This window comes from Brachypodium distachyon, chromosome 3 (genome assembly GCF_000005505.3).
Source record: "Brachypodium distachyon strain Bd21 chromosome 3, Brachypodium_distachyon_v3.0, whole genome shotgun sequence".
Classification (NCBI taxonomy): Eukaryota; Viridiplantae; Streptophyta; class Magnoliopsida; order Poales; family Poaceae; genus Brachypodium; species Brachypodium distachyon.
In genome coordinates, this window is record NC_016133.3 from 40,788,335 (window position 1) to 40,815,562 (window position 27,228).

General features: G+C 42.7%; 4 protein-coding genes across 9 annotated transcripts; 1 reads left to right on the plus strand and 3 right to left on the minus strand.

The window, feature by feature from the left end:
• Positions 1-2,758: 2,758 nt before the first annotated feature.
• Positions 2,759-3,611, minus strand: LOC100843992 (arabinogalactan protein 1). The gene has a single exon (XM_003574605.4). It carries the CDS (start codon positions 3,487-3,489, stop codon positions 3,091-3,093), a length of 399 nt encoding a protein of 132 aa, XP_003574653.1. The 5' UTR covers positions 3,490-3,611; the 3' UTR covers positions 2,759-3,090.
• A 1,079-nt stretch (positions 3,612-4,690) lies between these two features.
• On the minus strand, positions 4,691-14,275 carry LOC100844293. 5 transcript variants are annotated; one of them, XM_010236931.3, is made up of 18 exons: positions 13,953-14,275; positions 12,839-13,337; positions 12,230-12,321; positions 11,198-11,362; positions 10,717-11,104; positions 10,517-10,635; positions 10,120-10,404; positions 9,976-10,020; positions 9,777-9,855; positions 8,826-9,029; positions 7,388-7,491; positions 7,200-7,245; positions 6,736-6,867; positions 6,367-6,486; positions 5,884-6,054; positions 5,562-5,621; positions 5,286-5,475; positions 4,691-5,151 (listed from the first exon to the last, which is right to left on the minus strand). In XM_010236931.3, the coding sequence occupies exons 1-17, from the start codon at positions 14,033-14,035 to the stop codon at positions 5,341-5,343; spliced, it is 2,727 nt and encodes a 908-aa protein (XP_010235233.1). In that variant the 5' UTR covers positions 14,036-14,275; the 3' UTR covers positions 4,691-5,151; positions 5,286-5,340. The 5 variants fall into 5 exon arrangements, with proteins under 5 accessions (XP_010235233.1, XP_010235231.1, XP_010235232.1 ...); XM_010236929.3 differs by having other exon boundaries at positions 7,200-7,287; XM_010236930.3 differs by having other exon boundaries at positions 7,200-7,287; positions 8,826-9,014; positions 13,953-14,273.
• Positions 14,276-15,190: 915 nt separating this feature from the next.
• LOC100844595 (probable bifunctional riboflavin biosynthesis protein RIBA 1, chloroplastic) lies at positions 15,191-19,180 on the minus strand. Of its 2 annotated transcripts, none has more exons than XM_024461892.1 (7): positions 18,963-19,180; positions 18,062-18,426; positions 17,747-17,968; positions 17,098-17,423; positions 16,549-16,678; positions 15,853-16,149; positions 15,191-15,720 (listed from the first exon to the last, which is right to left on the minus strand). In XM_024461892.1, exons 2-7 carry the CDS (start codon positions 18,398-18,400, stop codon positions 15,451-15,453), a joined length of 1,584 nt encoding a protein of 527 aa, XP_024317660.1. In that variant the 5' UTR covers positions 18,401-18,426; positions 18,963-19,180; the 3' UTR covers positions 15,191-15,450. The 2 variants fall into 2 exon arrangements, with proteins under 2 accessions (XP_024317660.1, XP_003574655.1); XM_003574607.4 differs by having other exon boundaries at positions 18,062-18,443.
• A 2,414-nt stretch (positions 19,181-21,594) lies between these two features.
• On the plus strand, positions 21,595-26,575 carry LOC100845105 (dicarboxylate transporter 2.1, chloroplastic). Its single transcript, XM_003574609.4, has 4 exons — positions 21,595-22,470; positions 24,183-24,496; positions 25,382-25,830; positions 26,171-26,575. The coding sequence occupies exons 1-4, from the start codon at positions 21,679-21,681 to the stop codon at positions 26,284-26,286; spliced, it is 1,671 nt and encodes a 556-aa protein (XP_003574657.3). The 5' UTR covers positions 21,595-21,678; the 3' UTR covers positions 26,287-26,575.
• Positions 26,576-27,228: the final 653 nt, after the last annotated feature.

Consider the following 27,228-nt stretch of genomic DNA (forward strand, 5'->3'; position numbering starts at 1 on the left):
TTTACTGTCCCTGTTGCTGCTTGTTTTAATCAATGGTTGGTTGAGGCGAGAGTGATTTAGGCGGTTAATTAGGTCATACAACAGTATGGTTAGGATGACTGTTGTAAGAATGGGACTGGAGTAGTAGTCGACTAGAGGAAAGGAATGGAATAATCGGCGGAATTAAAAGACAGCGAGATCGGTCGAAATCAGTTTGGTGTGGACGGCTGCGCGTGGCGCGTAGAAGGTCCTAAAATGTTGACATACATTGCAACAACTTTCAGGAAAGCAACAAGAGCAAAAGCAGATAGAATGCCAAAAAAAAAACAGTTTGGAGTAGACAACTTGTTGACAGATAACTTATGCGAGAGGATGGAGGGAGTTCGTCAAGTTGCAGTAGTTAGCACTAGGAACGATAGAGCACCCATCAAGCTAGAGATTCAACTGTAGTCTATAGTAGTGAGTCATTTTCAGAGCTTTTATAGGTTCAGAGTCCTGCAGAAGAACAGTTTCATTGTTTCAACACCTGCCCCAACCGGCCGGCCGGCCGTGCGAATCTTTGCAGTTAGCAGAACTTCTTTGTTCGTAGCTTAGGCTATGCCGACCCTTTGAACTGAATAGGCGAATTGTGTGTGTCCCGACGAAAAGGGCAGGTGGATTCGGTCAAGAAAGAAAGAAAGGGCAAGTAGAGGGGACAACGACAATGGCTGGGTTAAAGAAAGAATAGGCGAGTTTCTTCGCAGCAGCCAGCAACGGTGGGAGTAGTTGGTGGCTACGGAGTTGCTTGGAGTTGGTAGTGAGTAGGAATACACGTTTCAAGTTACTAGTGGTATTTTTTTTTCTAGAGAGACCGGCGGCGAGAATTGCCTTTCTGTAAAGTAAGAAGACAAAGTGGCCTAGTTCATCGAGAGAGATAGGATCGAAAACCAAATGCCAAGAGGTGGGGAAAAAGTGTAATTCACTTATACTTAAAACACTCTCCATCTGTCAAATTCAAGATCTCTTAATCTGATATCATAAATAGGGTCATACGTGGAACCAATTCACCCAAAAATCAAGCTGATGGCAATAAAAAAACAATCCACTTGTACTTCAACACAACATGAGGAAGAAACAAGATAGCGTAACCGGGCCTTACAAAGATCCTTACTACGTAATCTCGTACGGAGTATATAGATGTATAATTCACCGGTGATATCCTCTGCTTTATGTCCACACCACCCGCCGCCAGAAGTTGAAGTTCCCACCGCCCCTGACTTGTAAGATTGATTTCCTTCATCGGGAATATCTATGCAACCTCCAAACTTCCAAAGTGCTCGAGGAACAGGATTGACCAGCATTTGGACTGAGGCATGAAACGGGCCTAAAAGTTGATCCAGTAATGAGGCCCAGCACAGTGACAGCCCAGACGACGCATGGTAATCTCATAAGTCATAAGTTAAGCCTTCTCTCATTATAGGAAGATCAACGTCGATATATGGGCTGCCGTGTGGAAAAAAAAATGTTGGCATGCAGGCTAACGTTATGGTCTTCACTCCTTTCGTACCTTTGAACCCGAGCGTACTTCCAAAAAAAATAAAAAGAGACAGGACTGGGCAACTAGGCGCCTGGAAGTATGACGGAAGTTGATTTTTTTTTCCCACTCACGATACTCATCTGAAAGGTTACCCAACCGGCGTGACGCGGCTTCGCCTGGGGACGCGGCGTGTCGTGAGGGCGGTGCCGGCCGGGGCTGACGCCGACGGGCGGTGCCCCGGCGGGCCGACGTACTTCTCAATTCTCATGCAGCAACTTGAAAAGGCCTCGGGAGGCATCTGGATCCTCCTTTACAATGATATATCACGCGGACCCATGGGGTAAACCTGGGCTGGGCGGCTGGGCCACGCACGCCACCTTTTGCTAAACCAATGGGAAGCGCACAGCGGGTAGTAGGGCGACCAAAAGCTTATAAAAAAAAGAAAAAAAAAAGAAAATTCGAGGAACTAGACTTTGCTGTCACGTGACGTGATCGACGGCCGCAGCAAGCACCATCACAGCCCGATCTGCCCTTTTATTCCCACGCAACAAGAAAGCATGATCGTGAACCACAAGCCTCTTCACTCTTCAGGCCATTTCTATATTAAGGAATCCCTAAATTAGTACAGCACTACAGCCTAGCATGGAAATAAAATCCTCTACGAGCGGCCAGGTAACGTGGAGCCACTGAACCGTGTCCAGTAGGGCTGGCATCGTAGTAGTAGTCACGCTATCAGCGCGCCGCTACTTTTGACGCGCCACGGCGCAACAGAACGGACTCAAGCGAGACGGCCGTGGAAGCCAGCCCAACACAGGCGAATGTCGCGGGTCGAGTCGGCACACGGTGTCGAACGCAACAAACAAACACCACACGCTCACGCAGCTGCAGGCACCGCCCACGGCTCCTGCGTGCCACTGCCGCCGCAGCATGGGACGTGTCCCTCCCACTCTCACTTGCCTCCAAAGATTCCACCTCACTCCCCCCCTTGCTTTAGCTCACTCCGGATGCTTCTTCACTTCCCCTGATCCCATCCCGTGTTGCCACCTCCCCAGTCCCCAGCTGTGGCCAACAAAGTCTCTGATAACTTCAATCACTCTCTCAATCACAAAAAGGCAAGGAAAGAAAAACTGATGCTACTAGTACAACGGATCCAAATTCCAAACAAACTATTGGTAAATGCTAGAAGTACTGCTACGGAAGAACACGGCAGATCTGGAGAACTGGTGCAACCAGCTCTCCAGATCTGAGCAAACAAGCACTGGATCAAGCAAATCGAATAGTAAGATATTAGTACTGGTACTGCTAATAGAGATGTAGAAAGAATCCCGCTACGGAAGAAGAAGAAAAAACTGAGGAATTATACAACGGCAGTAGTGTCTACTATCATATCCCTCACACACACACACACACACACTCACACGGGCTAGATCTGAGTACTTCCTAGGCTAAATCTGAATGGATCATGACAGCAACCGGGCCGGGTGTCCCAAAAGAGCAACAATAAATAGCTAAACAATAATAAATTAACGAGAGTAAATGGCGGTGGCGGTGATACGGCGGCGGCGAGGATCTCGGCTTCAGTGGGGGTCCAGATCTCAGTAGAAGACTGCGACGGCTGCTACGGTGGCGGCGAAGGCCCAGGCGGAGGCGGGGGCGAGTCCGGAGGCGGCGTTTGGCGGTGGAGGAGAGGTCGTCGGGGCGTCTGTCGGGGACTGAGCGATCGAGCCTGGGGTCGGCGCCGGGGGTGACGAGATGACGGACTCCGGGGCGGGGGCGGCGGCCTTGGGAGCCAGAGCCGGCGTGGGGGCGGAGGTCGGTGGAGCCATCGTCGGAGGACGCGCCGGAGGGGAGACAGGTGCCGGGGCTGGAGGTGGCGGCGGCGGCGGCGTAGGCTGGGCCCTGGGGGCGGGCGTCGGGGAGGCGCCGGGGGCCTGAGCGGTGGCGGCGGCGAAGAGCACGGCTATGGCCACGGCTACGAGGTGGAGGCGCGCCATGGGAGGAGTAAGCGACGGCGGCGGCGAGAGCTGCTGAGTGTGGGAGGGAGCTAAGCTAGGGTTTGGGTTTTGGGGTGGTGAGTTCGCAAAGTGGGAGAAGGCGCTGCCGGAAGGTACGGGATGGGGGTATAAAAAGGGTGGCAACAGAATACGCGTAGAAAATAAAAGAATGGGAAGGAAGGTTGGGGGATGTAACAATGGTCGGTTAATGACTAATTATGTCTGTGGAACGTGGCACGTGCTTCCGGCGCCGGATCGATATCCAACGGCCGAAGGACCATTTTCGTTGTTCCCGGTGGAACGTGGCACGTGCTGCGGCACTGGATCGGTATCCAACGGCTGACGGAGCATTTTCGTTGTTACTGGTGATTCGGAGTACGATCAAATATATTTCCATTTTGAAAACTGGTGATTTGGATTTGGGTGTAGTCAAACTTTCTGAACTTCTACTACCTGCAGGTTTTTGGAGTTTTGGATTGGATACTCGAAGCAGTTTTGTAGATCTGTCTTTGAAAATGGTCTTCATAGTACTGCGAGCCTACGTTATTTCTTGCTAGTTTGATCTCTGTCACGCCTCTAAAATTATTTTGCTGAATAAGATTAGAATAGAAATCAGGTGAATAAGACATGGCATTCGGACATTCGGTACACCTGATTGCAATGTCTTATCAGAAAATTATTTTGCTGAATAAGATTATTTCAATGAAGCAGGGACTCTTTTCAGAAATAAAATAAGAGAGGCATATCTTCTTTCCTTTTCTCTTCCACGTGATTGCTCTAGGAGAAGATCCGCATCAGTGTCGTCGTGGAACCCGGCGTGCTCGCAGCGCACCTGTAAATCTTCGTGTAAAAGACGTTGGAGGTAGAGCTGCATTCACTACCATGAGACCAAAAAGAAGCGTCAGTTGCGCACCACCGAGCTAGCGTTAACATAGGAGTCCGCGAGTGTAACGTATGCATTAGGCCAGTGGTGATTCACTATTGAGTATATTGACTATGACAGTCAGCACAAGTTGCCGAGTCGGTGCTTCTAACAGTGGACGTCGCAGTTCTGGAGCGTATTTCACAGGGCAGAGAACGAGGATGAAAAGACAGCCGCCGAGTGATCTAGAGTGAGTAGACCGGAGCACCAAAGACTCCAGGTCTCCAGTGGCCTCCTAGAATCCGACGTGCATAGCCACCAGAATCGTTCCCCATGCTATTGCTCAATGCTCAGGATAAACAACTCATAAGATACCCAAGCTTAGAACTTGAGCCCGCATTAGGTTACAGGATAACAGTTTTCCACAAACGGAAAGGGAGATATATAAAATAGGATTACATAAGAACAGGTGATGCACCAATATCTAGCTAGATATCCAATCCACTATCAAAATCTCTAACCTAAAAAGATATTATCCAAGAGGAACTTGGACATGGATCCTCTATGTTGTGTGGGTACACAACACCCCTGTAGCTATGAAGTACTGTATGAACAAGATCTACAAAAGCGCGACTTCTCGAAGGATCATCCTTCAACAGGATCATCCTTCAACGTATACCATGCGATGTTTGGTTATGTCTGTCGTAACTTTTGTCGCTCTACTTCCATCAGCATGCCGGTGAACAAATCTTTTGGGAGTAGAAATGAACTGAACTCCTCCTGTCTCTTGTTCAAAAACACTACAGAAATGTTGAGGTCAGAGAAAATTCAGACTGAGAGGAGAAGTTTCAGTTCAGAGGTGTCAACAGTTTTTGAAAGTAAGGAAACAAACAGATGCAGCAAACATTTGTCTACAGGAGAAATTGTTACTTACTCTTTACATAAAAGACAATCAGAACTATACTTGTGTCCATCTGTACACGGTCAGCTTATTTCACCCGGTCACCTCTCGAACTAACTACCTCAGACATAACTTCGCTGCTGCCTTCAGCAACTTCCATCTCCTTCACTTTCTCAAGCTGCCTGAGAAGATCTAACCTCTCCGGGCCATATGTGGATGGGATCTACACAGTTTCAAATACACAATTACATTTGCATATTGCAACGAGGGAAATAACGAGAGGTCGAGGGGTTGTACAAAGTTACTTACCATGGAAGGCACATATCTCTGGATGAAAGCCAAAATGGCAGCATGCCCAACAGCAGTAACCTGGGAACAAATGCACAAGTTTAGAATGCTCTGATGATCGAGACAACTGCACCAATCTATAAGTTCATAAAGCTAAGGAATATGATATATTTTACTCTCGAGAACACGGAACAAATGTGGTTATTAAACGAGATTGGGTTGTCTAGTCAGTGTGGATGGTGCAAAGAGATAACAGGGATACGCCACCATATTGAATGGAACAAATAATATGGACCTACAGACACTTTCAGGAAGTGCAAATCCAAGCACAGGAAAGACTCACTGGTAAAAGCATGAGTATTCCTATTGGAACAACAGATGCCAGATCTGTAAGGGTTCTCTGAAGAGCCTGCTTTTCCTTCTGAGTTAGTTCATCTCCAATAAGAGATCTTCTTAGCAAATCCATAGCAGCTCCTGTATCAATTGCTAAGAGCTGTGTCCCTTGTAACACAATCTGCGCAGGAAAAGAAGACAAGTTTTAGTCCTGCCTTTTGACCTTTATTATTATATTTTAGTGGATTATTAGATTACCTACCAAAATAATTCACAATTTTATCGCTCAACTAATACTATTATCAAAATTTAGAGCCTTGTGAAAATACTAATGCACTGTGAATGCCATCAAGCATCATCACACTGTCAGAAGCAGAACCACAAAACCTGCTAAAGAAATGGCCAAATAGGCAGTTGTTCCAAATATTTTGATAGTAAATATCTTACAGGATTTTTTTTTACTGCGAATGGACGTATAAAATGATGGTCATACCGTTGTACTCTCCTTAACCTTCTCTACTGATTTGGTAATAACATTGTCTTTCTTGCTTGCTGGACCAGAAGGCACTGACAGAAGAGGTGATGGCACAGAGCCATTTGTTGTTTCCTGGAACTGGAAAAACAGAATATCTGGATAAAGAACCCGTCAAAACTGAAGAAATTTTAACAGCAGCACAGCCAGAAATTATGACGTAAATTGCAATAGTTACAATATGTAACAAAACTATGAATAGAATAGTAACATTGATGGTCATAGTGTTTCCACGAATGCTGCTGAGTTCCAGGTTCAAGCATGAGCTCAAATACGACCACATTCTTGTTTGACATCAAGAAACATATGTTAAACAAGCATACTGCATACCTCCTCTTTTTTAGCATCATCTGCACTCTTCTGCACTCTCTTCTCTAACTCAATCAGCTCACGTCTCAACTGTTCAAAGCGGAGGATGTCATTTGACTCCTTGTCTCTGTTATCCACCTTGGCAGCAGAGATCTTACACAAGAAAAAAGCAGGCAATCCTATTAGAATAGGTAACATGGTGCAACCAAACATCTCTGACATAAAATTATACTAATAACACAGAAAATCAGGATTTATTTCCAAATAATATCTATTGCTTAAAAATAACATTTTGATGAATGGTGGTGATGGTACATCATATAGAAAGTAGAAACAATTTCCATGTTACCAGACCATCCCGACCCATTCAAGCAAAGGCCTTACTGTGGAATCTTCCCCCCTTCCCTTTTTGTCCATACATTTGCTTCGTGCATGTTAATAAATGCATGGAAATGGTATAAATAAGATGTTGCACAAAACCATACATCTTGATCTGCAGCTTGTGCTGGCTCCATTTTCCTTCCAGAAGTCCTACCAAAAAAGTCCCAAAATGGACGGTTTTTATTCTCCATCCTAGCAGAGAAATAAGTATGACCAACATTGTAAAGCAATTATTCTCACCCTAAAATAACCTAATACAGCCATACTGGAATTAGTTACAAGAGAATATCACCTAGTTACTGATTTTTGTGGCGTCGAAGTCTCAGTACCCTTGCTACTTGCCTTTCCACGCCCTTCCTCGCCAGCAGGGGATAACAGTCTGCCACTAGCATCAGCCTACTCGATCATCAAAAACTTTAGTACCATGTGATACTGTGCAGTATAGTTGGGGTTCATGTTCATGCGCATTACATTATGATGGACACAGAACCTAAGTATGCAAGATCTGGCTAAAAAAATAATGTGCACTCTGTTCAACATAGATTAACATGATTCACTGAATTGATAACAAAAATAGTAAATGTTAAACAGATATACGTACCAATTTCAATTTATTTAGCATCATTAACTTCTTCATATTCCTGAAGAACTACAGAGTCATACATACCAAAAGATGGGATGTGCAATAAATTTATAACTGTGCAGTCTGTCCTTTTAAAGATATATGGTGATAGTGATACTACATGGAATCAGCTAAATAACTTCATCGTAGAAAACATGTGATGATGCAGCATGCAGATGGCTTGAATGATTCGTTTCCAAATTTAAAGAAGCAACAAAAACAATCCTCCCATGCAACAATCTCAAAGGAGCTCAATAACCATTGTAGCCGGTGAAAGTGCGCTCCTGAATCTTCATGCAGTGAAATGCCCATTAAAAAAATCTTGAGAAATCACTGGATCACGTCAATTTTTTCATAAAGTGACTGCCTTTCGTTTTCTTTATAAATGTGATGAAGTTTGCTTGTATGTATGCAAGATTAACTTCTTTTGAATAGAAAATGCATGGCCACTGCAAAGTGTTGCAATGTAAAATAGGAAAAGGTCTCTTTTGGACCCAAACTTTGGCGGTCCAAGTTGAACCCTGAACTACAAAACCAGGTATCAGGAACCCACTTTCAACGCCAGTTCATTTTGGCCCCTAAGGTGGTTTTGATGGAAGCTCACATCGCATATGATTTGGATGATTTTGCCAACGTAGCATGCGTCATGGCTCGCAATTTGGATGGCTTGATGAACAACATTCAGGGGAAAAAAGATCAGGAAATACAACACACAAAAAGAGAAAACTCAAAAAAGAACAGAATCTTCATATCTTTCCAAAAAAATCACATCTGTCATGAACTTTATGCATTTATTTAGAGCAACAAATGAAAGGTGATTTTAAAATAATTTATTTTGGTTCTAGGTAATCTAAAGTCACACCACCCCCCCCCCCTCCCCCTGAATTTTGGCATCAAACAGTCCAAGCTGGCAGCCATATCGTGTGCCACATCAGCAAAACCAAGTCATATGCCAAGCTAGCAAGACCACTGTAGGGTCCAACATGAACCGGTTTTTAAAGTTTGAGGGTTCCAGATACCTGGTTTTGTAGTTCAGGATTCAGTTGGACCTAAGTACCAGAAGTCAAGGGCCAAAATAGTCGTTTTCCTACAAAAATTCTAAGCTCACCTCCAGATATTCTGCTTTTGCTCGAAAGGAAGCCTCAAGAAACTCAGCTTCTTTCTTGAGCCTTCTGATCATTTCCAGATCAGAACATGCAGCCTTTAGATCCTCCTTGCCAGAGTTAGAACTGGAAAGATGCAGTTCTTGAAGCAAATTCTCTAACTTAACCAAAGCTTCCTCAACACTTTCAAGTGACTGCAATAATTGAAACTAACCTCATCATGCTTTAACAACAGGAGATAACTTTGGGGGAATACCAGTATAAACTATAAATGAGCTCCTAGGTACACTAAGTACAACAGAGATCACGGAAAACAATAGCTTATCTTATGCTTTTTGGCAAATCTTCCAGAAGAAATGGAAAATTGCTTCGATCTAACAGGCTGTAAAATAAACATAAAGGTACCGCACCTAACATCCACTCTTTCTCCAGTAGATCTTAATACACATCTAATAAGACATACACTTTTTATGCATAAAAGATCACATGTACAGACCAGTGCATTTCTTTATCTGCACAGTACTTCATGCAGTAATTAGCTTGGTTGGTAAGTCCTATGAATATTAGTTAGTACTGGTATTTACTGTAACATCTTTAAGCATGTAAGAGGCACAATAATCTTCTATATCTAAGTAGAAGCAACCCACTACTTGATTTCTCTAAACATGCAAGCATGCCACATCATCACATAATTAATTTGTTCACACCTATTTAGTGAAAACTCATACTTTTGCACATGCATGCATGTTACTTCCATCAAGCTATCCCCACTAAGTGAACAATGTACAATTTTATTATATGTTTTCAATTTTGAATACTCTATGTTAACTAAAAATTTCCGCAACAACGTGCGGGGCATCATCTAGTTTCATCAATATTCGGACTATTGCTTTAATTGGCATTTGAAGAAGAAGAAAAAAAACTCAGAAGTGCATTCTCTAACAGATATGAGATACCTTGTCAAATGAAGCTAGCTCTGTCCCAGAAACCAATTCTTCAGGTTCTGGCAAACTTCGGTCTTTTGGCATATTATTTCTACACCGAAGCAAGTAATTTTATCATATAACGTATACACTGTTTACACAATTTGTAAGTAAAGCATACATCCAGTAATAGATGTAACTATGTCAGATGAACATTAAAATTCCTGCTTACTTTGCTACATCCAGCTCATTCATGCGGTCGCTCAACATGGCATGCCTGCCAAAATTTGTTGGCGTATATTAGAAATGTTAGTTACAAATCTATATATGCAACAAAAGGTGACAGAATCATCGCCAGGATTGAATGTTGACATACCCCTTAGACAGGAATCTTGCTGCCTTTACATTTGAAGGGTTCTCAAGCCATGAGCTGTACTTTATAAAACTAGTCATCCAGTAAGAGCAGACATTTAGCACTCTTGATAATACCTCTGCTTTAGGCATTTCTTCTCTATCTTCAGTATCAGTTGTTGGAGTTGGCACATCCTCATAGTAAAATGGAAACCACTCAAGCTCTTCACAGACAACCTCCACATACAACTGATAAGAACTAATCGATGACAATTGTGGATAATATAGGACACTCCCACCAATAAGATATCTGGGTGACAGTAAGATTATCGCATTTAGATGATAGAGCAGGTAATGGAAGCTTATGAACTGAATCTCCATTGGCTGAGAGAAAATATTTTCTGATTTCACATCAATCTCACCTTACAACACCATTGATTGAATCATTTGAATCAGTAATTCGCTTGGAAGACAAATATACTTGTGTACTTCTGCCTAAAGCAATGAAAAAACCAAATATCGCTAGATCCTTTTCCAAAACCTGCAGTAAGTAATAGTTATTGGGATTAGGACGGAAGAAAGATGACTCCAAGACTCCACATGAAAAATTATGGGTTTCAACCTCAATACTTTCACTTGTTGTCAGTCTTGACCATATCTTTTCACGATCAAGAGCCTTTAGTAATTGTTTCTGAACCAGATCAATCCAAAATGATATCTCAAGTCCATGATCATTAGTGAACTTTGGAACAGCGGCACGAGGACCAAAATTGCACAAGAATTCTCTCTGAAGACCAATATCTTTCATCAAGGTATATGCTTTACTTATAGGAACAAATTCAAGAAGCATATCCATGAATCGACCAATAATATCAGGAACCATGGAGAAAAACTGCTGACAAGAAACTTTTGCTGATCCAAGCTTCGTGATAGCAGCAAGACAGAACAAACCTAGCGTAAGTAGAGAAAGGTCACTTTCACTAGTATTTGCTGACTTGCCTTCACAGCATCTGTCAACAAACAAAAGAATTGTATCTGTGAGTCCGATGTCACTCATTTTATCATAAACATACTGTAATGCAAAACAAATTAATACGACATACATTGCTGTTGCAGAGTTAAACCGTGGATCATTTTCAAAAGTATTTACAAATGTCCTCACCACCAATGGATTTTGGTTAGATGAATACCATTGATATAATGTAGGTTCCCTTTTAGCCAACTCATTCTGGATAACACCATCTAGAGAACTGAGAAGCCGGGATAAACTGCAACAAAATTAGAGATGATTAACTACTAAATAGGCGCCAAGACGAGGTAATACAGAGGATGAATCCAGTGTCTCTTCATCATGCTATGTAACAAAATTGATATGGGACACGAGATAGATTTATGTTCATTTATGCATCTGCGGACTGAAATTAACATTATTCAGAAAACACAAATTTGGTGGATTATCTCAGTTTTGGCAGGATTTTGCATGTTGGTGTCAGAACATGCAAGGTATCGGATGATTCTTTTGCATAACCATGTACATCGACAAGCCCAAATGCAAAGCAATGTGTATCACATAGATTTAAATTATTATTTATGTGAAAGCCATACTACTTCATATTAACATTATTCCACCTACCACCACATCCGCTGCCAATACTTTCGTTATGTGAGCTAGAATACTGAATCCATTGTGAGGTTATTCTGGACATGGAAAACACAAATACAGTCACCACAGTAGGCCTCATCAGTAATTTTGTTTCTTGAATCATGATAAATCAATTGTTTTAGATGCTTTGCTGACAACAGATCTTCAGTTGACGTCCAAACTTCTGAAGCCACCAGCAACAAATGGAGGAAGATATTTCTCTATTCTAGAATAAATAATTTAAAAAAAATGTAGTCTAACTTATGAAATAGGAACTTACTCCAAGAGAATTTCGGGTAAATAGGAATTATATAATATCTACATGTAAAACATTTTGCTCCAAGGTAGAAAATAAGAAGAAGAATTTCCATCAAGATGTTTATGTATTAGAAACACACACACAGAGAAGGAAAAAAGGATAACTTCTGAGCAATTTTTTGTGAACTCCTGAGTGATCAGACATGAAATTCAAGGTAAAAGCTGGATGACAGACCTCCTCTGTACAAATACATTAATATCTCTGTCTCTGCCATTGCCCCTCGATGAAACATCGATAACTGCTTGCAATAATGAGCCAACAGCAGCCTGCAAACAACTTTTATAAGACTTCAGGAGACAAAGAAATTGGATCTGGCCAGAATTTTGGAACTGCAGCTACAATGAGGTTCATTGAATGGTATCCATGTAGAATTAAGAACCATCAACTTAAAGCTGGTTTAGTTATGGTGCTTGGACTTCAGTTAATCAATAGTGGTTTGCAAACATATTCCAGAGCAAAATCACTTCCACTAGGGAGTTGCTATTGACTACAGTGGCAACTGAGAAGTGATAACTCATTCATAATCTGCTAGGCCACTTATCATAAAAGGTAAATCCACCCAGGCATCTATATTTCATCAGAATTGCACTCAGTAACTAAAAAAGCTGACTACATCAGTATTACCTGGGTAGGCCAAAAGAACAAAAAAGAAGGATGCATGTTTCTGAGTGGAATGGACAAAAAGGAAGATCAACAGAAACCTAGTAAGCCTACAGAGATATTTCACCATCTTCACGCATAGCAAAGAGGCAAATTAACATCGAAAGAATGTTAAATTCCTACCTGGTAGGACAGTGATTTTATCCAAGCATTGTTGTCTACACCAAGCCATGTCTTAGGGAACCAAGAGTTATTTGATGATTTACTGTGATCAAGGAAAGCCAATTCAATAGATCTTGCAGCATCATGTATGGATTGGACAAGTCCGGTGCTTATATCTTCATTTTGCAATGCTTTATCCAATTTCACCCTCATTTCCTCCATTTGACTTGCTGGATCAACTTGTGGAGCTCCATTAACAGACACACCATTGCCATCATCTTGAGAAGCCAACGGAATATTATGGACTGGCCTTCTACTTCTTTGAAAGGGTATCCTCTGTCGCCTAAATTCTAACCATCTAGCACTGTAAACAATCTTCTCACATTCTGATGGTGAACTTCTTAAATAGCACTTTCGCTTGTAAATGCGCGGATGGAGTTTTTGACTCCTTGGATCAACAACACTTCTGCATACCAACCTGAATCCATATACTTTCTCCAGGGTGTAAATCTTTGATGTGCTGCAAACACATTCCATTTGATCAGTTAACAATCAGGAACAGTACAACAGTTGTAAAATGACTTCAGTAAAATAGTGCATCACGAATGGATTTTGTTTTACTCGGCCATAGATATTTGTACGAAGGGGGGAGAGACTAGTTCTGCCCATCAAAGCCAGAGGCAAGCAGCTATTCAGGACAATTACCGGATGTTGCCAGCAAAATCAACTACTATGGAGAGTCAACTACCGTGCACCCTCCATAGGAAACCCCAAGAGGACATGATCAGAAATTAAGTTGTGGAACCGAGTTCACGAGTCATTTCGAAGGCTCAGGCCGTAGAGACCAAAATGCTACAGTAGTACAGCCATCGCCTTCACCAGCAAAGCTACCAGACCAACCAGATAGAATTCTCCAGCGACACACGAATACAAATCAGCCGCGCAATTCAGCGACCAAATTCAACCAACCAGCCCGCGCCACCACAGCTAGGCCTCCCCCTAATTGAATTCTAATCAGCGCATTCCTGCGCAATCCACCCCGTCAACGAGCTAACAGGCGCAGCTAGCTACAAACGGAACCAAACTAGCAACTAACAGGAGCAGCTAGAACGAGAGAGAGAGTGGGGAGCCCGACCTGGCAGCGCACATGGTTGTCCTCGGGTCGCCGCCGGCGCCGAGGGGGAGGTGCCGCGGCTGCGACGCCACGGCGGTCGCCATCTTCAGCTGCTGCGCTTCCTCGCCGGCGACCCCCACAGAAGCGAGGCGGGGATAGGGTTTATATCTGGAGGGAAGCAGCGGTAGGAAAGAGCTCAAGTCCAGCAAGGCTTCCAGCAGCGCGAGCCGCGAGGCGAGTGAGGAGGTTGGGAGCGAGGGAGAGGAGGGGAAGGAAGGAGGGGCCCCGGAAACGATAGGCGCCGGGAGAGGCCACCGCTGCCTTCACGGGGACCTTTCCTTTTCTTTTCGTCTCTTTCAACTTCTGTTCTGGACTCCCTCGCGGCACTGCCGCCTTTTGTTTTTCTTGCCTTTGCTTGTGGGTACTAGGCTACTAGCTTCATGCTGAACCAGAAGTTAAAAAAACATTTCAAATGTTAAGATATTTTGAAAAGAAAAATACTAGTACTTTCCATTCCTGAATACAAGAAGTCCTAGTTTTGTTCTAAGTCAAAATTTCTAAATTTTGACCAAGTTTATAAAAAAATATATCAACATCTCAAATAAGTATATTATGGAAATATATCATAATGAATTTAATAAAACTAATTTAGAGTTGTACTCCGTAGATGTTAGTTGATTTTTCTATAAACTTGTCAAATTTTGATAAGTTTGACTTAGAACAAGCTAGAGCTTCTTAAATTTAGGAACGGATTTAGTTTTTTTTTGTCTCCTATATGCCTATAATTTTTATGAAATATAAAAAAATTGCTCGAAATTTGAATTGCTAGAAAATTTTGCAAAATTCCAATAGATCACACATCATTCTGTGAACATTCTCATAAATTTCAGCTCATTTGGTCAGAAACTTGTTTATTTTCAGCCTAAAAGTAAGTGCTCTGCCGTCTGGGAGGTTGACGTGGCAGAGAGGAAAGTAAAAAAGTGAAAAGGAAAAAAGAAAAAGAAAACCGGATTAAAAACCAGTCAAATGAGTTTTTTTTTTACCAAAGCTTAATGTCCGGACTTAAATGCATCCTTGGTTTCATTTCGTTGTCGAAATGTAACTGGGCAATAAAAATGTAACTGGGCAATAAAAATGCCTTTCATCTAAAAAAACAGTCTGGACTGTTTTTGAACTCAAAGGGCATTTTAGTTCAGGGTTGTAAACTTGTAATCTATACACCTCTGAACAAGGCCGAGATGGGTCAACTCATGAAAGAATACAAAACATACCGAATCATCAAACTCCCTTCAGCGTCTCTCTCAAAGTTATTAGCTGAAGGGTTGAACCTCGTTAAAAAACAAAAAAACAAATAGTTCATATTTATTGTGTTAGTGAATCCGTGAACACTCACAAACTCACGCTGTACACAACACATCAGACGGCAAGCAAGTTGTATGAAAACTCTATAAACAAAGATATATGTGCTCGCTCAAATCGAGGATTTTATCTTTATTGCCAAGAGAAACTATGACAATGTTTAAGCCTCTGGGTTTTGTTCTTGCTCGCTGCCACTGTCCTCCTGAGCTTGATCATCCTCCATGCCGCTTGTATGACCATTAGGGCTGGCTCCATAAACGTGCCCCATCTTTAATCTCTTTGTTTCCATGTAACGCCGATTCTCATTGGTTATTGGTGTCAATAGTGGCACTCTTCCCAGGACACTCAAACCATAGCCCTTGAGTCCGGTGTACTTCATAGGGTTGTTGGTCATCAGCCTCATGGTTCTGACGCCCAGATCACGTAGTATCTGCAGAGAACAAACAGTTATCAGCTGGGTTAAAGCTGAAACACCAAGAGCACGGAGATGTGGAGCTACCATCTTTGCATTGATTGCTCTAAGATTTTGTATATAACATAATTCCAATGGCACGATATTTACCTGTGCACCTATACCGTACTCCCGTGAGTCAACAGGCAACCCTAGATCCTCATTGGCCTCGACCGTATCCCGTCCATCATCCTGTAAATTATATGCCCGAAGCTTGTGACCCAGCCCAATGCCCCTACCTTCATGACCGCGTAAGTAAACTACCACGCCTCGACCAGCATTCTCGATCATGGTCATCGCCAGGCTGAGCTGATTCCCACAATCACACCTTGCTGATCCAAATATATCTCCAGTTAGGCACTCTGAATGCACTCTCACTAAGATATCCTTGCCATCCCCAACATCACCCTGCATATAAGTGATATAAATTCATTGTTTCTAGGTTCCAAACAGAAGCCTAGATGAAAATAAGACTCACAGTCTTCATTTAACAAGAACCAATTCCCACAATATAAGAAATGTATTTGCTGATCTTGCAGTCTATGAATATGTGGGAAAGTCATTTCCTGGATTTAACTGCACGATTTGGTTGAGGGTTTTGGCCAGTCCAATAGATGTACAGGCACAAACTTGTCTTGCTGCATCGAGTTGTGCAATAGATGTACTAGAGCAAAATATTTTCACAAGGTCACACCCCGAGTCAATCTTAACTTGTGAGTGACTCTACATTTCCAATCATGCATAAAGTTCACAATCCTAACAAATATTGTAGACTAGATAGCATGATATTTGCTCAGGCATGCTTACCTTGACCATTGCAATGTGTTCCATACCATCAATAAGAGACCGGTAGCAATAGGATTTAAATGACCCCCATTGTAATTGTAAAGGTGTAACACAAACACATTCTACCAATCTTTCTCTCTTCCTCCTATATCTGTATATGGAGACAATTTCTTATGAGCAACTGACATTGGAGTGAAAATTACACAAAAATATGCATCCAAGTACGCATTCATAGAGCTATAGCTTTTAACTTTCCATAAAGAAAACTTTATGTTATAGTACAGGCTATAGCTTTTGCTTTGCATTTCCTATGAAGGAAACAAATGCTTGAAAAGTACTCCCTCGATCCATAATAAGTGTCTCAGATTTTGTACTAACTTAGTACAAAGTTGTACTAAATCTGATACACTTATTATGGATCGGAGGGAGTAGTTGAGAAATGCGCCAACAAAATGTATTGTCCACTAGTTAACATCAGCCATGAAACTAGTAACTTTTAGTAAATAAAAATTCAACTTTGTACTTGTAAAGAAGTGTTGACACTTAAGAGTATATAAGCAAATAGCAAACCTAATCAAGTCTGCAATCGAGATTATCTTCAGGTTCTCTCTGTCTGCAAATTGTTGAAGTTTTGGTAACAAAGCCATGGAACCATCATCATCATCGACAATTTCACAAAGAACAGCAGCAGGAGGTAATCCAGCCAACATGGCAAGGTCTACTGATGCTTCAGTATGCCCAGCCCTTTTGAGGACACCACCTTCTCTATATTTAAGAGGAAAAATATGTCCTGGACGGTTGAAGTCCTCAGGCTTAGAATTAGAAGATGCAAGTGCTAGAACTGTGTTTGCCCGATCCTTGGCTGAAACCCCTGTTGTTGTGCCCTCTTTGGCATCCTAGAATACAAAGATTTAGCGGGGCCAGTTAAGAACAGGTAAAAGGAGAAGTAAAATATGCTCATAAGAAAAGGATAAAGCACAATATGCACACGGATGAGGTATTCTACTAAACAGGTGTGCATATTCCTCTTTAACGCACAGTACTCATGAACATTGCATGGTTGATTCACGAGGACGCCAATGTGCATCAAAGGCGTTTTATTCAAAATATGACAGCTTTAGCTTATTCTACCCATACAGTAAAACCTCAATGCATGTATTTTCCTGTTAACACCTCAAAGTTGCTATGCTACAAAAGCAATAGAAAAACGTACACTTACCACTGAAACAGTAAAGGCTGTCCGCAGCTTCTCTTCATTTTCCTTTGCCACTACCATAAGAGGAAGTTGTAGTCTTTCCAGGTCATCTTCTTTCATACTGACACATACAATCCCAGTGCCATGCCTCACTATGAAAGCCATATCCTCCGGTGTTACCATTGATGCTGCCATTATAAGATCTCCTTCGTTCTCTCTGTCTTCATCATCCACAACAATCACATACTGCAACATATAAACTCAGTTGGAATTACAAAGGAGTTGATTTAAAAAAAATCTAATGAATCAGTAAACATAAATTTTGTAACAAGGGCATACTTTTCCTTGGCGAATATCGTCAATAGCTTCAGGTATAGACGAGAAACCCTCTGTTGGCAAATCTAGGTCAAGTTCATCATCGTCCGCAGAAAACCCATCAACAACAGGAGCCATGTCAGCAGCTATGGTCCCAAATGCGGCGGCATCTGCTTGAACCGTTTTAGAAGGATTGGCCTGACCATTTATAAATACATGTTCTGACGGATCATCCCCAGCATGGCATACATGAAAGTTTTTGGTTCGATGATTATTTTTCCAGTGAATCGAACTGGTCATCCTCAAACTGTTTGATGCGGCAGTTGGCAAAACTGAAGTATCACAGCGCAACAAAGAAGTCATGGACTGACTGTTGATGTTGTTCAACCCTGGAAAAAGTTTCCCACTACATAAACCAGTTTTTAAGATAAGATGTTAGAATTATGGAACAAAATGTTTTAAGGTTAAAATATTAAGATTCGATAATGTCATATCGATGATCTCGTGTCCTGTCCTGCAGCATAATATCTTAGTAGGTTGTAGCACGATATTAACAAATTTCATAGGGCGTTCCATATAAAGAGTATGGTGAACAAAGCAGTGTAATCAGTGAATTGCAAGTTCCAGCACCGAACTTTACGCACACAATTACTCCCTCCGTTCCTAAATATTGCTGTTTTAGTGCAGGTAGTAGTAACGAAGTTCAGAAAAAAAAAAAAGAACTCCCATCTTCTGCACCTGGAACCTAGGAAGACCTACTAGACCCTAAGGCCAAAATTGGGTACAGAATTTCCTTCCATTCAAAACACGTCGCTACAGTACTAGGGTTTGGTGTTCAGAGATTACGGGGACAGCCCATGAGTAAAACCACTGACTGACTGGGCCAACCAGCTCGGTTGGACGAGGGCGAAGGGGGGGCCATTACCGGAGGCACGAGGAGGAGGAGGAGGGCGGCGCAGTTGGGGAAGCCATAGCCTCAAGCTCGAGACGGACGGAAAGCGAGGAGGCGACCGAGCCGCCGCCGTGGATTGCGAAGAAATCGCGCGGGGTGGGGGCAGTGGAGATGGAGATGGAGACTGAAGAGAGACGTCGAGAAGGCGGCAGAACCGCAGAAGAGATAGGACTGGCTGCGGAGGCGCGACGCAGCTGGCGTGGGAAGGCTGTGCTTGGGCCTTGACACGCTTTTGAGAGTACGATTGGAGTTCGACGGCTGTGATTAGTGAGGGCTTTTGGCAACGGAAGGTTTTCTCTTCTTCTTTTTTGAGAAATTGGAGAATACTACCTAATATACCCCGCATGTCAGGGACAAAAAGGATGGCATATTATCAAATTACAAAATAAAATGGAGCATACGACCAAATTTCTCGTCGAGAAGATCTCGCCTAAGTTCATGGTACACTTATGCAATCCATATGTTTAGAGAAAACGATAAAACATGATCACACAGCTTGTTATTGCTTCATTCCATCTCTTATTGTTGACGCTCGTGTGAAGATAAAAACATGCGATGACTAAAATTGACTACTAAAACATGTGATTAAAAGATGAAATCAAGTGCGGTGGAAAGACCGTCTTAGAACATGTCAAGTGGTAGATGACGTTGTGTTTTCTTATATGCTCCTCAGAAATTAGAAAAGTCAACAAAACATAATACACAATAGGTCAATACTATGTAATTTACATAATAAAACAATTGATCTACATTTATCAAAATTATAGTATATAATGTACTATGGAATTTGATTCCATTAGATGATATGAGGTGGAAAAAAATATTGCTAGTTTACATTTGTCTATGGAAAAGTTTAAAATAACAAACCATGATATTTAGTGGCAACCCTCAAAAGGAGATAGAACCCGCTATAACGACTAAATTATACATCATACAAGATGTAAATAGCCGAATTCTACTCAAACCGCAGAAGAAAAAACAATAATATAGCAAATAGGGTGTAGCTAAGAGGGCAAATGACATCTCATATCTTATTTTTACTCAAACCGCAGAAGAAAAAACAAAACATACGTCGCTATAGACGCTATGTATTTATTTTTTGAGAAAAAACACCCAAATGACATCTCATATCTTATACTCCCTCTGATCCATAATAAGTGTCAGAGATTTAGTATCGGAGGGAATAGTTATCAAGGAAAACAATAATATAGTACAAGGGACAACAAACAGCAACACGACGAATAATAGAAAATAAAATTACAAGGAAAACGGTCTACCACATCTGTATCTGAATAGCTTACATCCGGTACATGATCTAAGAGCATCTCCACTCGCTCCTCCCCCTGAATCGCCCGGCCCATGGCCATATGTGGGGCGCCAGCACAAGCAATTCGTTTGGGGTGAAACCAACACCCAGCCGCACCCCCCAAATGTCGGCCCTTCAAATTTGGTTTGTCTCACAAACAGTGGTGGCCCGCGCTGCTTTCAGCTTCAGCCGGCGCCCCCGCAAGTCCCCCTGTGAGTAGGGAGCGACATGGGGACGCCGGCTAATTTTTTAGGTCGCACCGGCTACTTTTTGGATTTAGGAAAGTGAGCCGGGTGGGTTTTTCAGCGCCGACGCCCCCATTTGACATTTGGGGGCCTTTAGGAGGGCGGATGGAGATGCTCTAACGATATAATCATGCCTGTTAAGCTTCTGGACAATCACTGGCGAGGGAATGACCCATCGGGTCCTCACCTTCGGTATACCTACTACGGCCTAACAAGGGTCACTCGGAGGCCCACTACAATCCGTGAAACCCAACTACGTCGGAAGATAAGAACAGATAAGGAAACCAAATCAGGATTTATCTCTAATTGTAACCGATCCAGACTCTAAACCCGAGACCTAGCGACTAGGAGGGGGAGCTGGGGAGGATACATCCTTATTCTCTGATAGACGGAAGCTCTCTCTACAACAGATCCAATTTGCGCATTAGAACCTCTTTCTATAGACAGATCTCATCTTCCATACACGCCTCTATGACAACCTTGTAATCTCTACATCAATACAAATCTGATAAGCAGGACGTAGGATTATTATCTTCCGAGAGCCCTGAATCTGGGTAAATCGTGACCCCCGTGTCCTTATTAGCCGACGGATCGCCAACACACACCGTGTTTTCCATAGTCGAAAACCTTCTAGTTTTGGACCCTACGATCACCTCAAGTCTCAGCCATACAATCCTTATCAGACGGCAGCCGTACCGCCACTTTGGTGCATCCACCCGACCACACGTCGACACCCCTCCGGCGAGACAGCATAGCCACAACCTGACGATCCCAATCCCCTCTACTCACTGCCACTTGGGACCCACCACAGGTACACGGGAAACAAAATCGTCTGATCTGGAAACAGGAAAGCACATATTCGCATCCGAGAAAATAAAACAAGGACAAATAGACAAAAAGGTACCACACGCTGTACGAACAAGCTGTACACCATACGTGTACAAAAAAAACTGTACACTAGAAGCTGACATGGCGGGTCAATGCTTCACAAACAGGATGCTGGCCTCAGCTGTCAGTATTACGCCTTCTCGTATAAATGAAAATAAAACTAAATCTCAGCCTCGCAACAACCGCCGCTATCCTCTGCTTCGTCTCCCGCTTGGCTGCTCGCTGCGCCGCCGCGCTCAGCCGGCCGCCAATGGAGCGCCTCCGCCTCGCCGTGTCCCACCGCCCGGCACTCCCCCTCCCTGCTCCTCACAACCACCTGCGCCGCCGCCATCTCCAGCTCCAGTCCTCCCCCAATTCCCTCTCCCTCTCCCGCCCCATCTCCCCCCACCTCTCCCCCACCCCTCGCCGACACCTCCACCCTCTCCTCGCCTCCGCATCCGCCACCCAAGCCGCAAGCTCGAGCCCTGAGCCCACGCCAGCCCCCGTCGCTGCCGTGAGCTCGGCCGGCGCGAAGCTTATTCCCCTCATCGCCTCCGTCGCGGTCGGCCTCGCCGTACGATTCCTGGCGCCGCGGCCCGCCGAGGTGACCCCGGAGGCGTGGCAGCTCCTCTCCATCTTCCTCTCCACCATCGCGGGGCTCGTCCTCGGCCCGCTCCCCGTCGGCGCCTGGGCATTCCTCGGGCTGACCGCCACCGTGGCCACGCGGACGCTCCCCTTCACCGCGGCGTTCGGGGCGTTCACCAACGAGGTCATCTGGCTCATCGTCATCTCCTTCTTCTTCGCACGGGGGTTCGTCAAGACCGGCCTCGGCGACCGGGTCGCCACATACTTCGTCAAGTGGCTCGGGGGCAGCACTCTCGGTCTGTCCTACGGTCTCACCATCAGCGAGGCATGCATCGCGCCGGCCATGCCCAGCACCACGGCGAGAGCTGGAGGAGTGTTCCTTCCCATTGTCAAGTCGCTGTCACTATCGGCCGGCAGCAAGCCGAATGACCCGTCAGCAAAGAAGCTTGGTGCCTACCTTGTGCAATCTCAGCTGCAGGTAAACACCAATTTGATTGACTGACGCAGATGGCAAAGGCTACCTTTTTAATTAAGATAGTACTCCCTCGGTTCCATAAAGATTGGCACGGATTTGAACTAGTTCTAGTTCAAAGCCGTGCCAATCTTTATGGAACGGAGGGAGTACAGTTGAACTATTATAATTTGGGAGGTTCATTTTCCCAGATGCTCAAGATGTTTTCTTCAGATGGGTGAATGCACGATATGCGCTTAGAGCTAGGAGCATATATTGGTTTTTTATTTATCGTAATTGATCAAGTGAAATCGCATATTATCTCTATGCTATATTACTTGAGGGTGCCCATAATCATTTCTTAAATTGCATTTGTGTCGTGTGGGTTGTTTTTGTATGCTTCTATGCTGGATCTTACTAACTATTATTATACTGCTGAGATTATGATTTCTGATGTCTAATTTTCTGGCTTTCTATTTTTCTAATTGCCACTCACCAACCAGTTCTGTTTGCTTCCTGAATGAATCTGTAAACATGCATTCCGGGCCATATTCTACATGAAAACACCTTTCCTCTGAGATAATTGCGAAACATGTGGTGTATGTATCAAGTATTACAAGATAGGTGCTGCATGACATTTTTTCTAGTATGCTAATGGTATCTACCTTTTGTTAAACGTTGTGGGGGATGCAGAAGTTGATGCAGAAGTATTAGGGGTTTATTATTTTAAATTTAATTAATTAAGGGTTCTGCACAATGCTTGCTTATTAAACTTAAAGGTGTATTCCTGATATTCAACTTAATTAGTTAAGGGTTCAGCTCCCACATTGGAGTTTATTACCGATAGTCAACAACTCGACATAGAAGTCCTCAGTAAGGGTGTGACTTTTTTCTTTGTTTGATGTTTATAGATAAGGTTGTGTTATAGAGCTCGTCTGACTAGAGGATATCATCAGATTGATAAATGGGTATTAAAAGTCCTTAGGGGTTTGAATAACTGCATCTTTGGTTGCTTGGGTGGGGATGGGGCATTGGGGAGGGCTTGTGTGTGGGGGGGGGGGGGGGGGGGGGATGTTTGCTGGGAATAATAGATGGTTGGAGGCAGCGTCTTCTTGCTTATGTTTCATCAAATGAGCACTTTTGTGAATTCATAATCATGTCCATGCATTATAATGAGATACACATATGCTATATGTGACTGCTTTTGCGTAGGTGCATTTGTGTTTCTTTACCAATGTAAAACGGTTGAATTGGTGGTGATAGTGACTCCACCGAGGATCTTCTGCGATGCATGCAGGACGGAGAAATGAGAGGAAATCGTTGAAATAACGACAAAGGGGTAAATGCTAAAGATCTGAAGTTCTAAACCAAGTAGTGGAAAATAGTGTAGAAGGATGGATATGTACGCGGGGATGGTATATGCATGTGCTTTAGTATGTTGATGATTTTAGTGCAAAGTCCAAGTTTTCTACTAAAGAAACTTCTGATGTGCTGCTTCTAGTCTGTTAACATGTACTCCCTCCGATCCTAAATTGTTGTCGAAATATTACATGTATCTAGACGTTTTTTAAGAATAGATACATCCATATTTGGACAAATTTGAGTCGAGAATTCAGGATCAGAGGGAGTACAATTTTGCTCTCTATTTGGATTTATATGCTTTCACTTCTTGACCATCTAGACAGTATACTAAAAAATTGTCCAAGGACATAACTCTGTTGGTTTCTGCTGCTTGACAGGCATCTGGCAACTCCAGTGCTCTTTTCCTGACTGCTGCTGCGCAAAATCTCTTGTGCCTGAAGTTAGCAGAGGAGGCCGGTGTCAAGATTGCAAGTCCGTGGATATTATGGTTCAAGGTTGCCAGTTTGCCTGCCATCATTGCCCTCTTAGCTACACCCTATTTGCTATACAAAATATTCCCTCCTGAAATAAAAGACACTCCTGATGCCCCTGCATTAGCTGCTCAAAAGCTGGAAAAAATGGGCCCAGTGACGAAAAATGAATGGGTCATGGTTGCTACAATGGTTCTTGCAGTCTCACTCTGGATTTTCGGGTAAGATTTCTTTCCGTAACTAAATTGTTTCTCCCCGCGAGTTGACCTACAAACAATATACTTCCATTTACAAGTTGAATTAGTTTACCATGTTGCTTGCATTCTGATGCATTGTTTCTCTCTGCTTGGTACATGAGATGAGTTGCTGAACAATATAATTGCTGCAAACAAATAACCATGGAACTATGGAAGTGGAAAGAAGTTGATTAAGCAGACAGTAAAATAGGAGAAAGCTGGTTAGACAAATGGGATTATTATAATCCACTGCAATGCCAAACGGAGCCTTAGCAGTTGTATCTAACTGTCATGATTGTATCATCACATATATTTGGTCCCTCTAGCACTTTTTGCTGAAATTTCTGTTATCAGACTGAAATCCAAAATTGTTCCAGCTACAAATGTGGAGACGCTTGTTACCTTTGTTCTGTTAAATGGATCAAGTGAAATAAATTTTAGTGAATTCAATTTTATTTTTAAAAACAGATTGCTTACACATTGTGACATTTGTATCTAAGCAAAGATTGGATTCCATGTATCTTAGGAAAAATGAGACCTAGTTCTGTTTCTCGTAACATCATTGTCAGAGCTACTATTATATTTCTTTCTGGGCATGGATTATGCGCTGGATTGCTCCCGAAATGTTTATGATTGACAGCCAGTAATCATTTACAACAAACTTTAGTTCATGTTATCTTAAGATCAGAAGTCAGTCAGTATGGCAACAATAAGATCAGAAGTCGGAAATTAAAACATCATGGAAGTTCTTTAGAATGCTACAAAGGGCGACACTGTTTTCCCTATGTTGAGAAGTAAACAGAAATGTGTACTTTGTGTATTATTCAAAATACAGCCTCTCTATAAACTGCTATACAATTTGTTTTGCAGGGATATTATTGGTGTGTCGAGTGTTGTTGCTGCAATGATTGGGCTCTCAATTCTTCTTCTGCTTGGAGTGATGAACTGGGATGATTGCTTGAATGAAAAATCTGCATGGGACACCTTAGCTTGGTTTGCAATTCTAGTTGGAATGGCGGGGCAGCTTACTAACCTCGGGATAGTGTCATGGATGTCAAATTGTGTTGCAAAGGTTCTCCAGTCTTTCTCATTGAGTTGGCCTGCAGCATTTGGTGTTCTTCAGGCTTCCTATTTCCTTATTCACTATCTATTTGCAAGCCAAACTGCACATGTTGGAGCACTTTACTCGGCATTTCTTGCCATGCACCTAGCAGCTGGTGTTCCTGCTTTACTGTCTGCACTCGCTTTGACATATAATTCAAATCTCTTTGGTGCACTAACACATTATAGTAGTGGGCAGTCTGCAGTGTACTATGGAGGTAATTTACTTGCCTGCCTACTATTTTTAATTCAATTTTTTCCATATTGAGAAACAATCGATCACTTCTATATGTCACGTAGGCCATCTGTTTATTGTCTGAGTCATCTCTTTCGGTCTGGTACTGCAATGCAAAAAGACATCCTGACAAAACCGTCTTTTCTCTTCATATTTTGGGTTGTTTAGCAACTTATCTTTTAAAAGAACACGTGAGCAATATTTGCATAGAATAACTTTCCAATTGGAGCCTACTGGAGAACTAAAACCACAACTTATCTTAGTTTTACTACAGGGTTATCTTATTAAATTTTTAACCAAATTCTTGTTATTTTGCACTGCAGCGGGGTATGTTGACCTTCCTGATGTGTTCAAGCTGGGGTTTGCTTCAGCCGCAATTAATGCTGCGATTTGGGGAGTAGTTGGTACATTTTGGTGGAAATTCTTGGGGCTTTACTGAGAGTTATACTGCAGTGTAAGTTGACGAAAATTGTACTGTACTACACCTGTAACTCATGGGCTCACCGTTCTGGAGCAGGCCCATTTTTGTTCAGAGGTGCTCGGTGGAATGTATAATAAGGGAGCAGCGTTCATTGTTGGAAGTTTTGAACATGCTACATTTGTAAAAGAAAATGATCAACCCAGAAGGGTTCACATATGTTGCTAAGACTCTTGTACTCGATGTGGATTTTTGCAGAAGCAGAACTAAATTCAATGGAGGGATAAGTTTCGATCCTGAAACTGCATTTTCTTGCTTGATGTGAATATTTGCGTATTGTACTGACTTGATTTTACAACTTGAATATCTTTGGTTCTTTATCATGAGGTCAATTCTCTCTATCCCATATTGGATGCATAAAAACGGGACAAGGGCAATGTTTTAGGTGCCTTGCTGAAGATGCTGTCAGGAGTAACCCCTCGTTTAAGGGAGCTCTGATGATGTGACCATTATTTGATTTAATATAAATCTTCTTACCCGCAAAATAAAAATAAAAATAGCAGGCTCACCAGTTGCCTACCACAAAAGCTTCCAACCAACGCGGTTTCCTCTCCTTGCGTCTTGCCTAGTTGGATTCAAACCAAAATTGAAATTCGACGCCTCGCCTTGTCGGATTCAAATAAATGTGAGCGAGATGCATCACGGAAAACCGATGTCTCTCACCCGCCACTGTTGCCACTGTTGCTCAGCTCGACACAATCAATGCATATTAGATTACTCAAAGGGAAAGGACAAAGGACCGCGAGAGGAGACCCGGAAAAAAATAAGGAAAACAAGATGGAGAGAAGGGGGTTTCGCAGAAGAATCTGACAAGCCGGACCGGAGTGCCAAAATATAAAAACATGCTCCTTCCGTTCGATATTAAGTGACATTCTATTACATGTATTTAGACGTTTTTAGGTA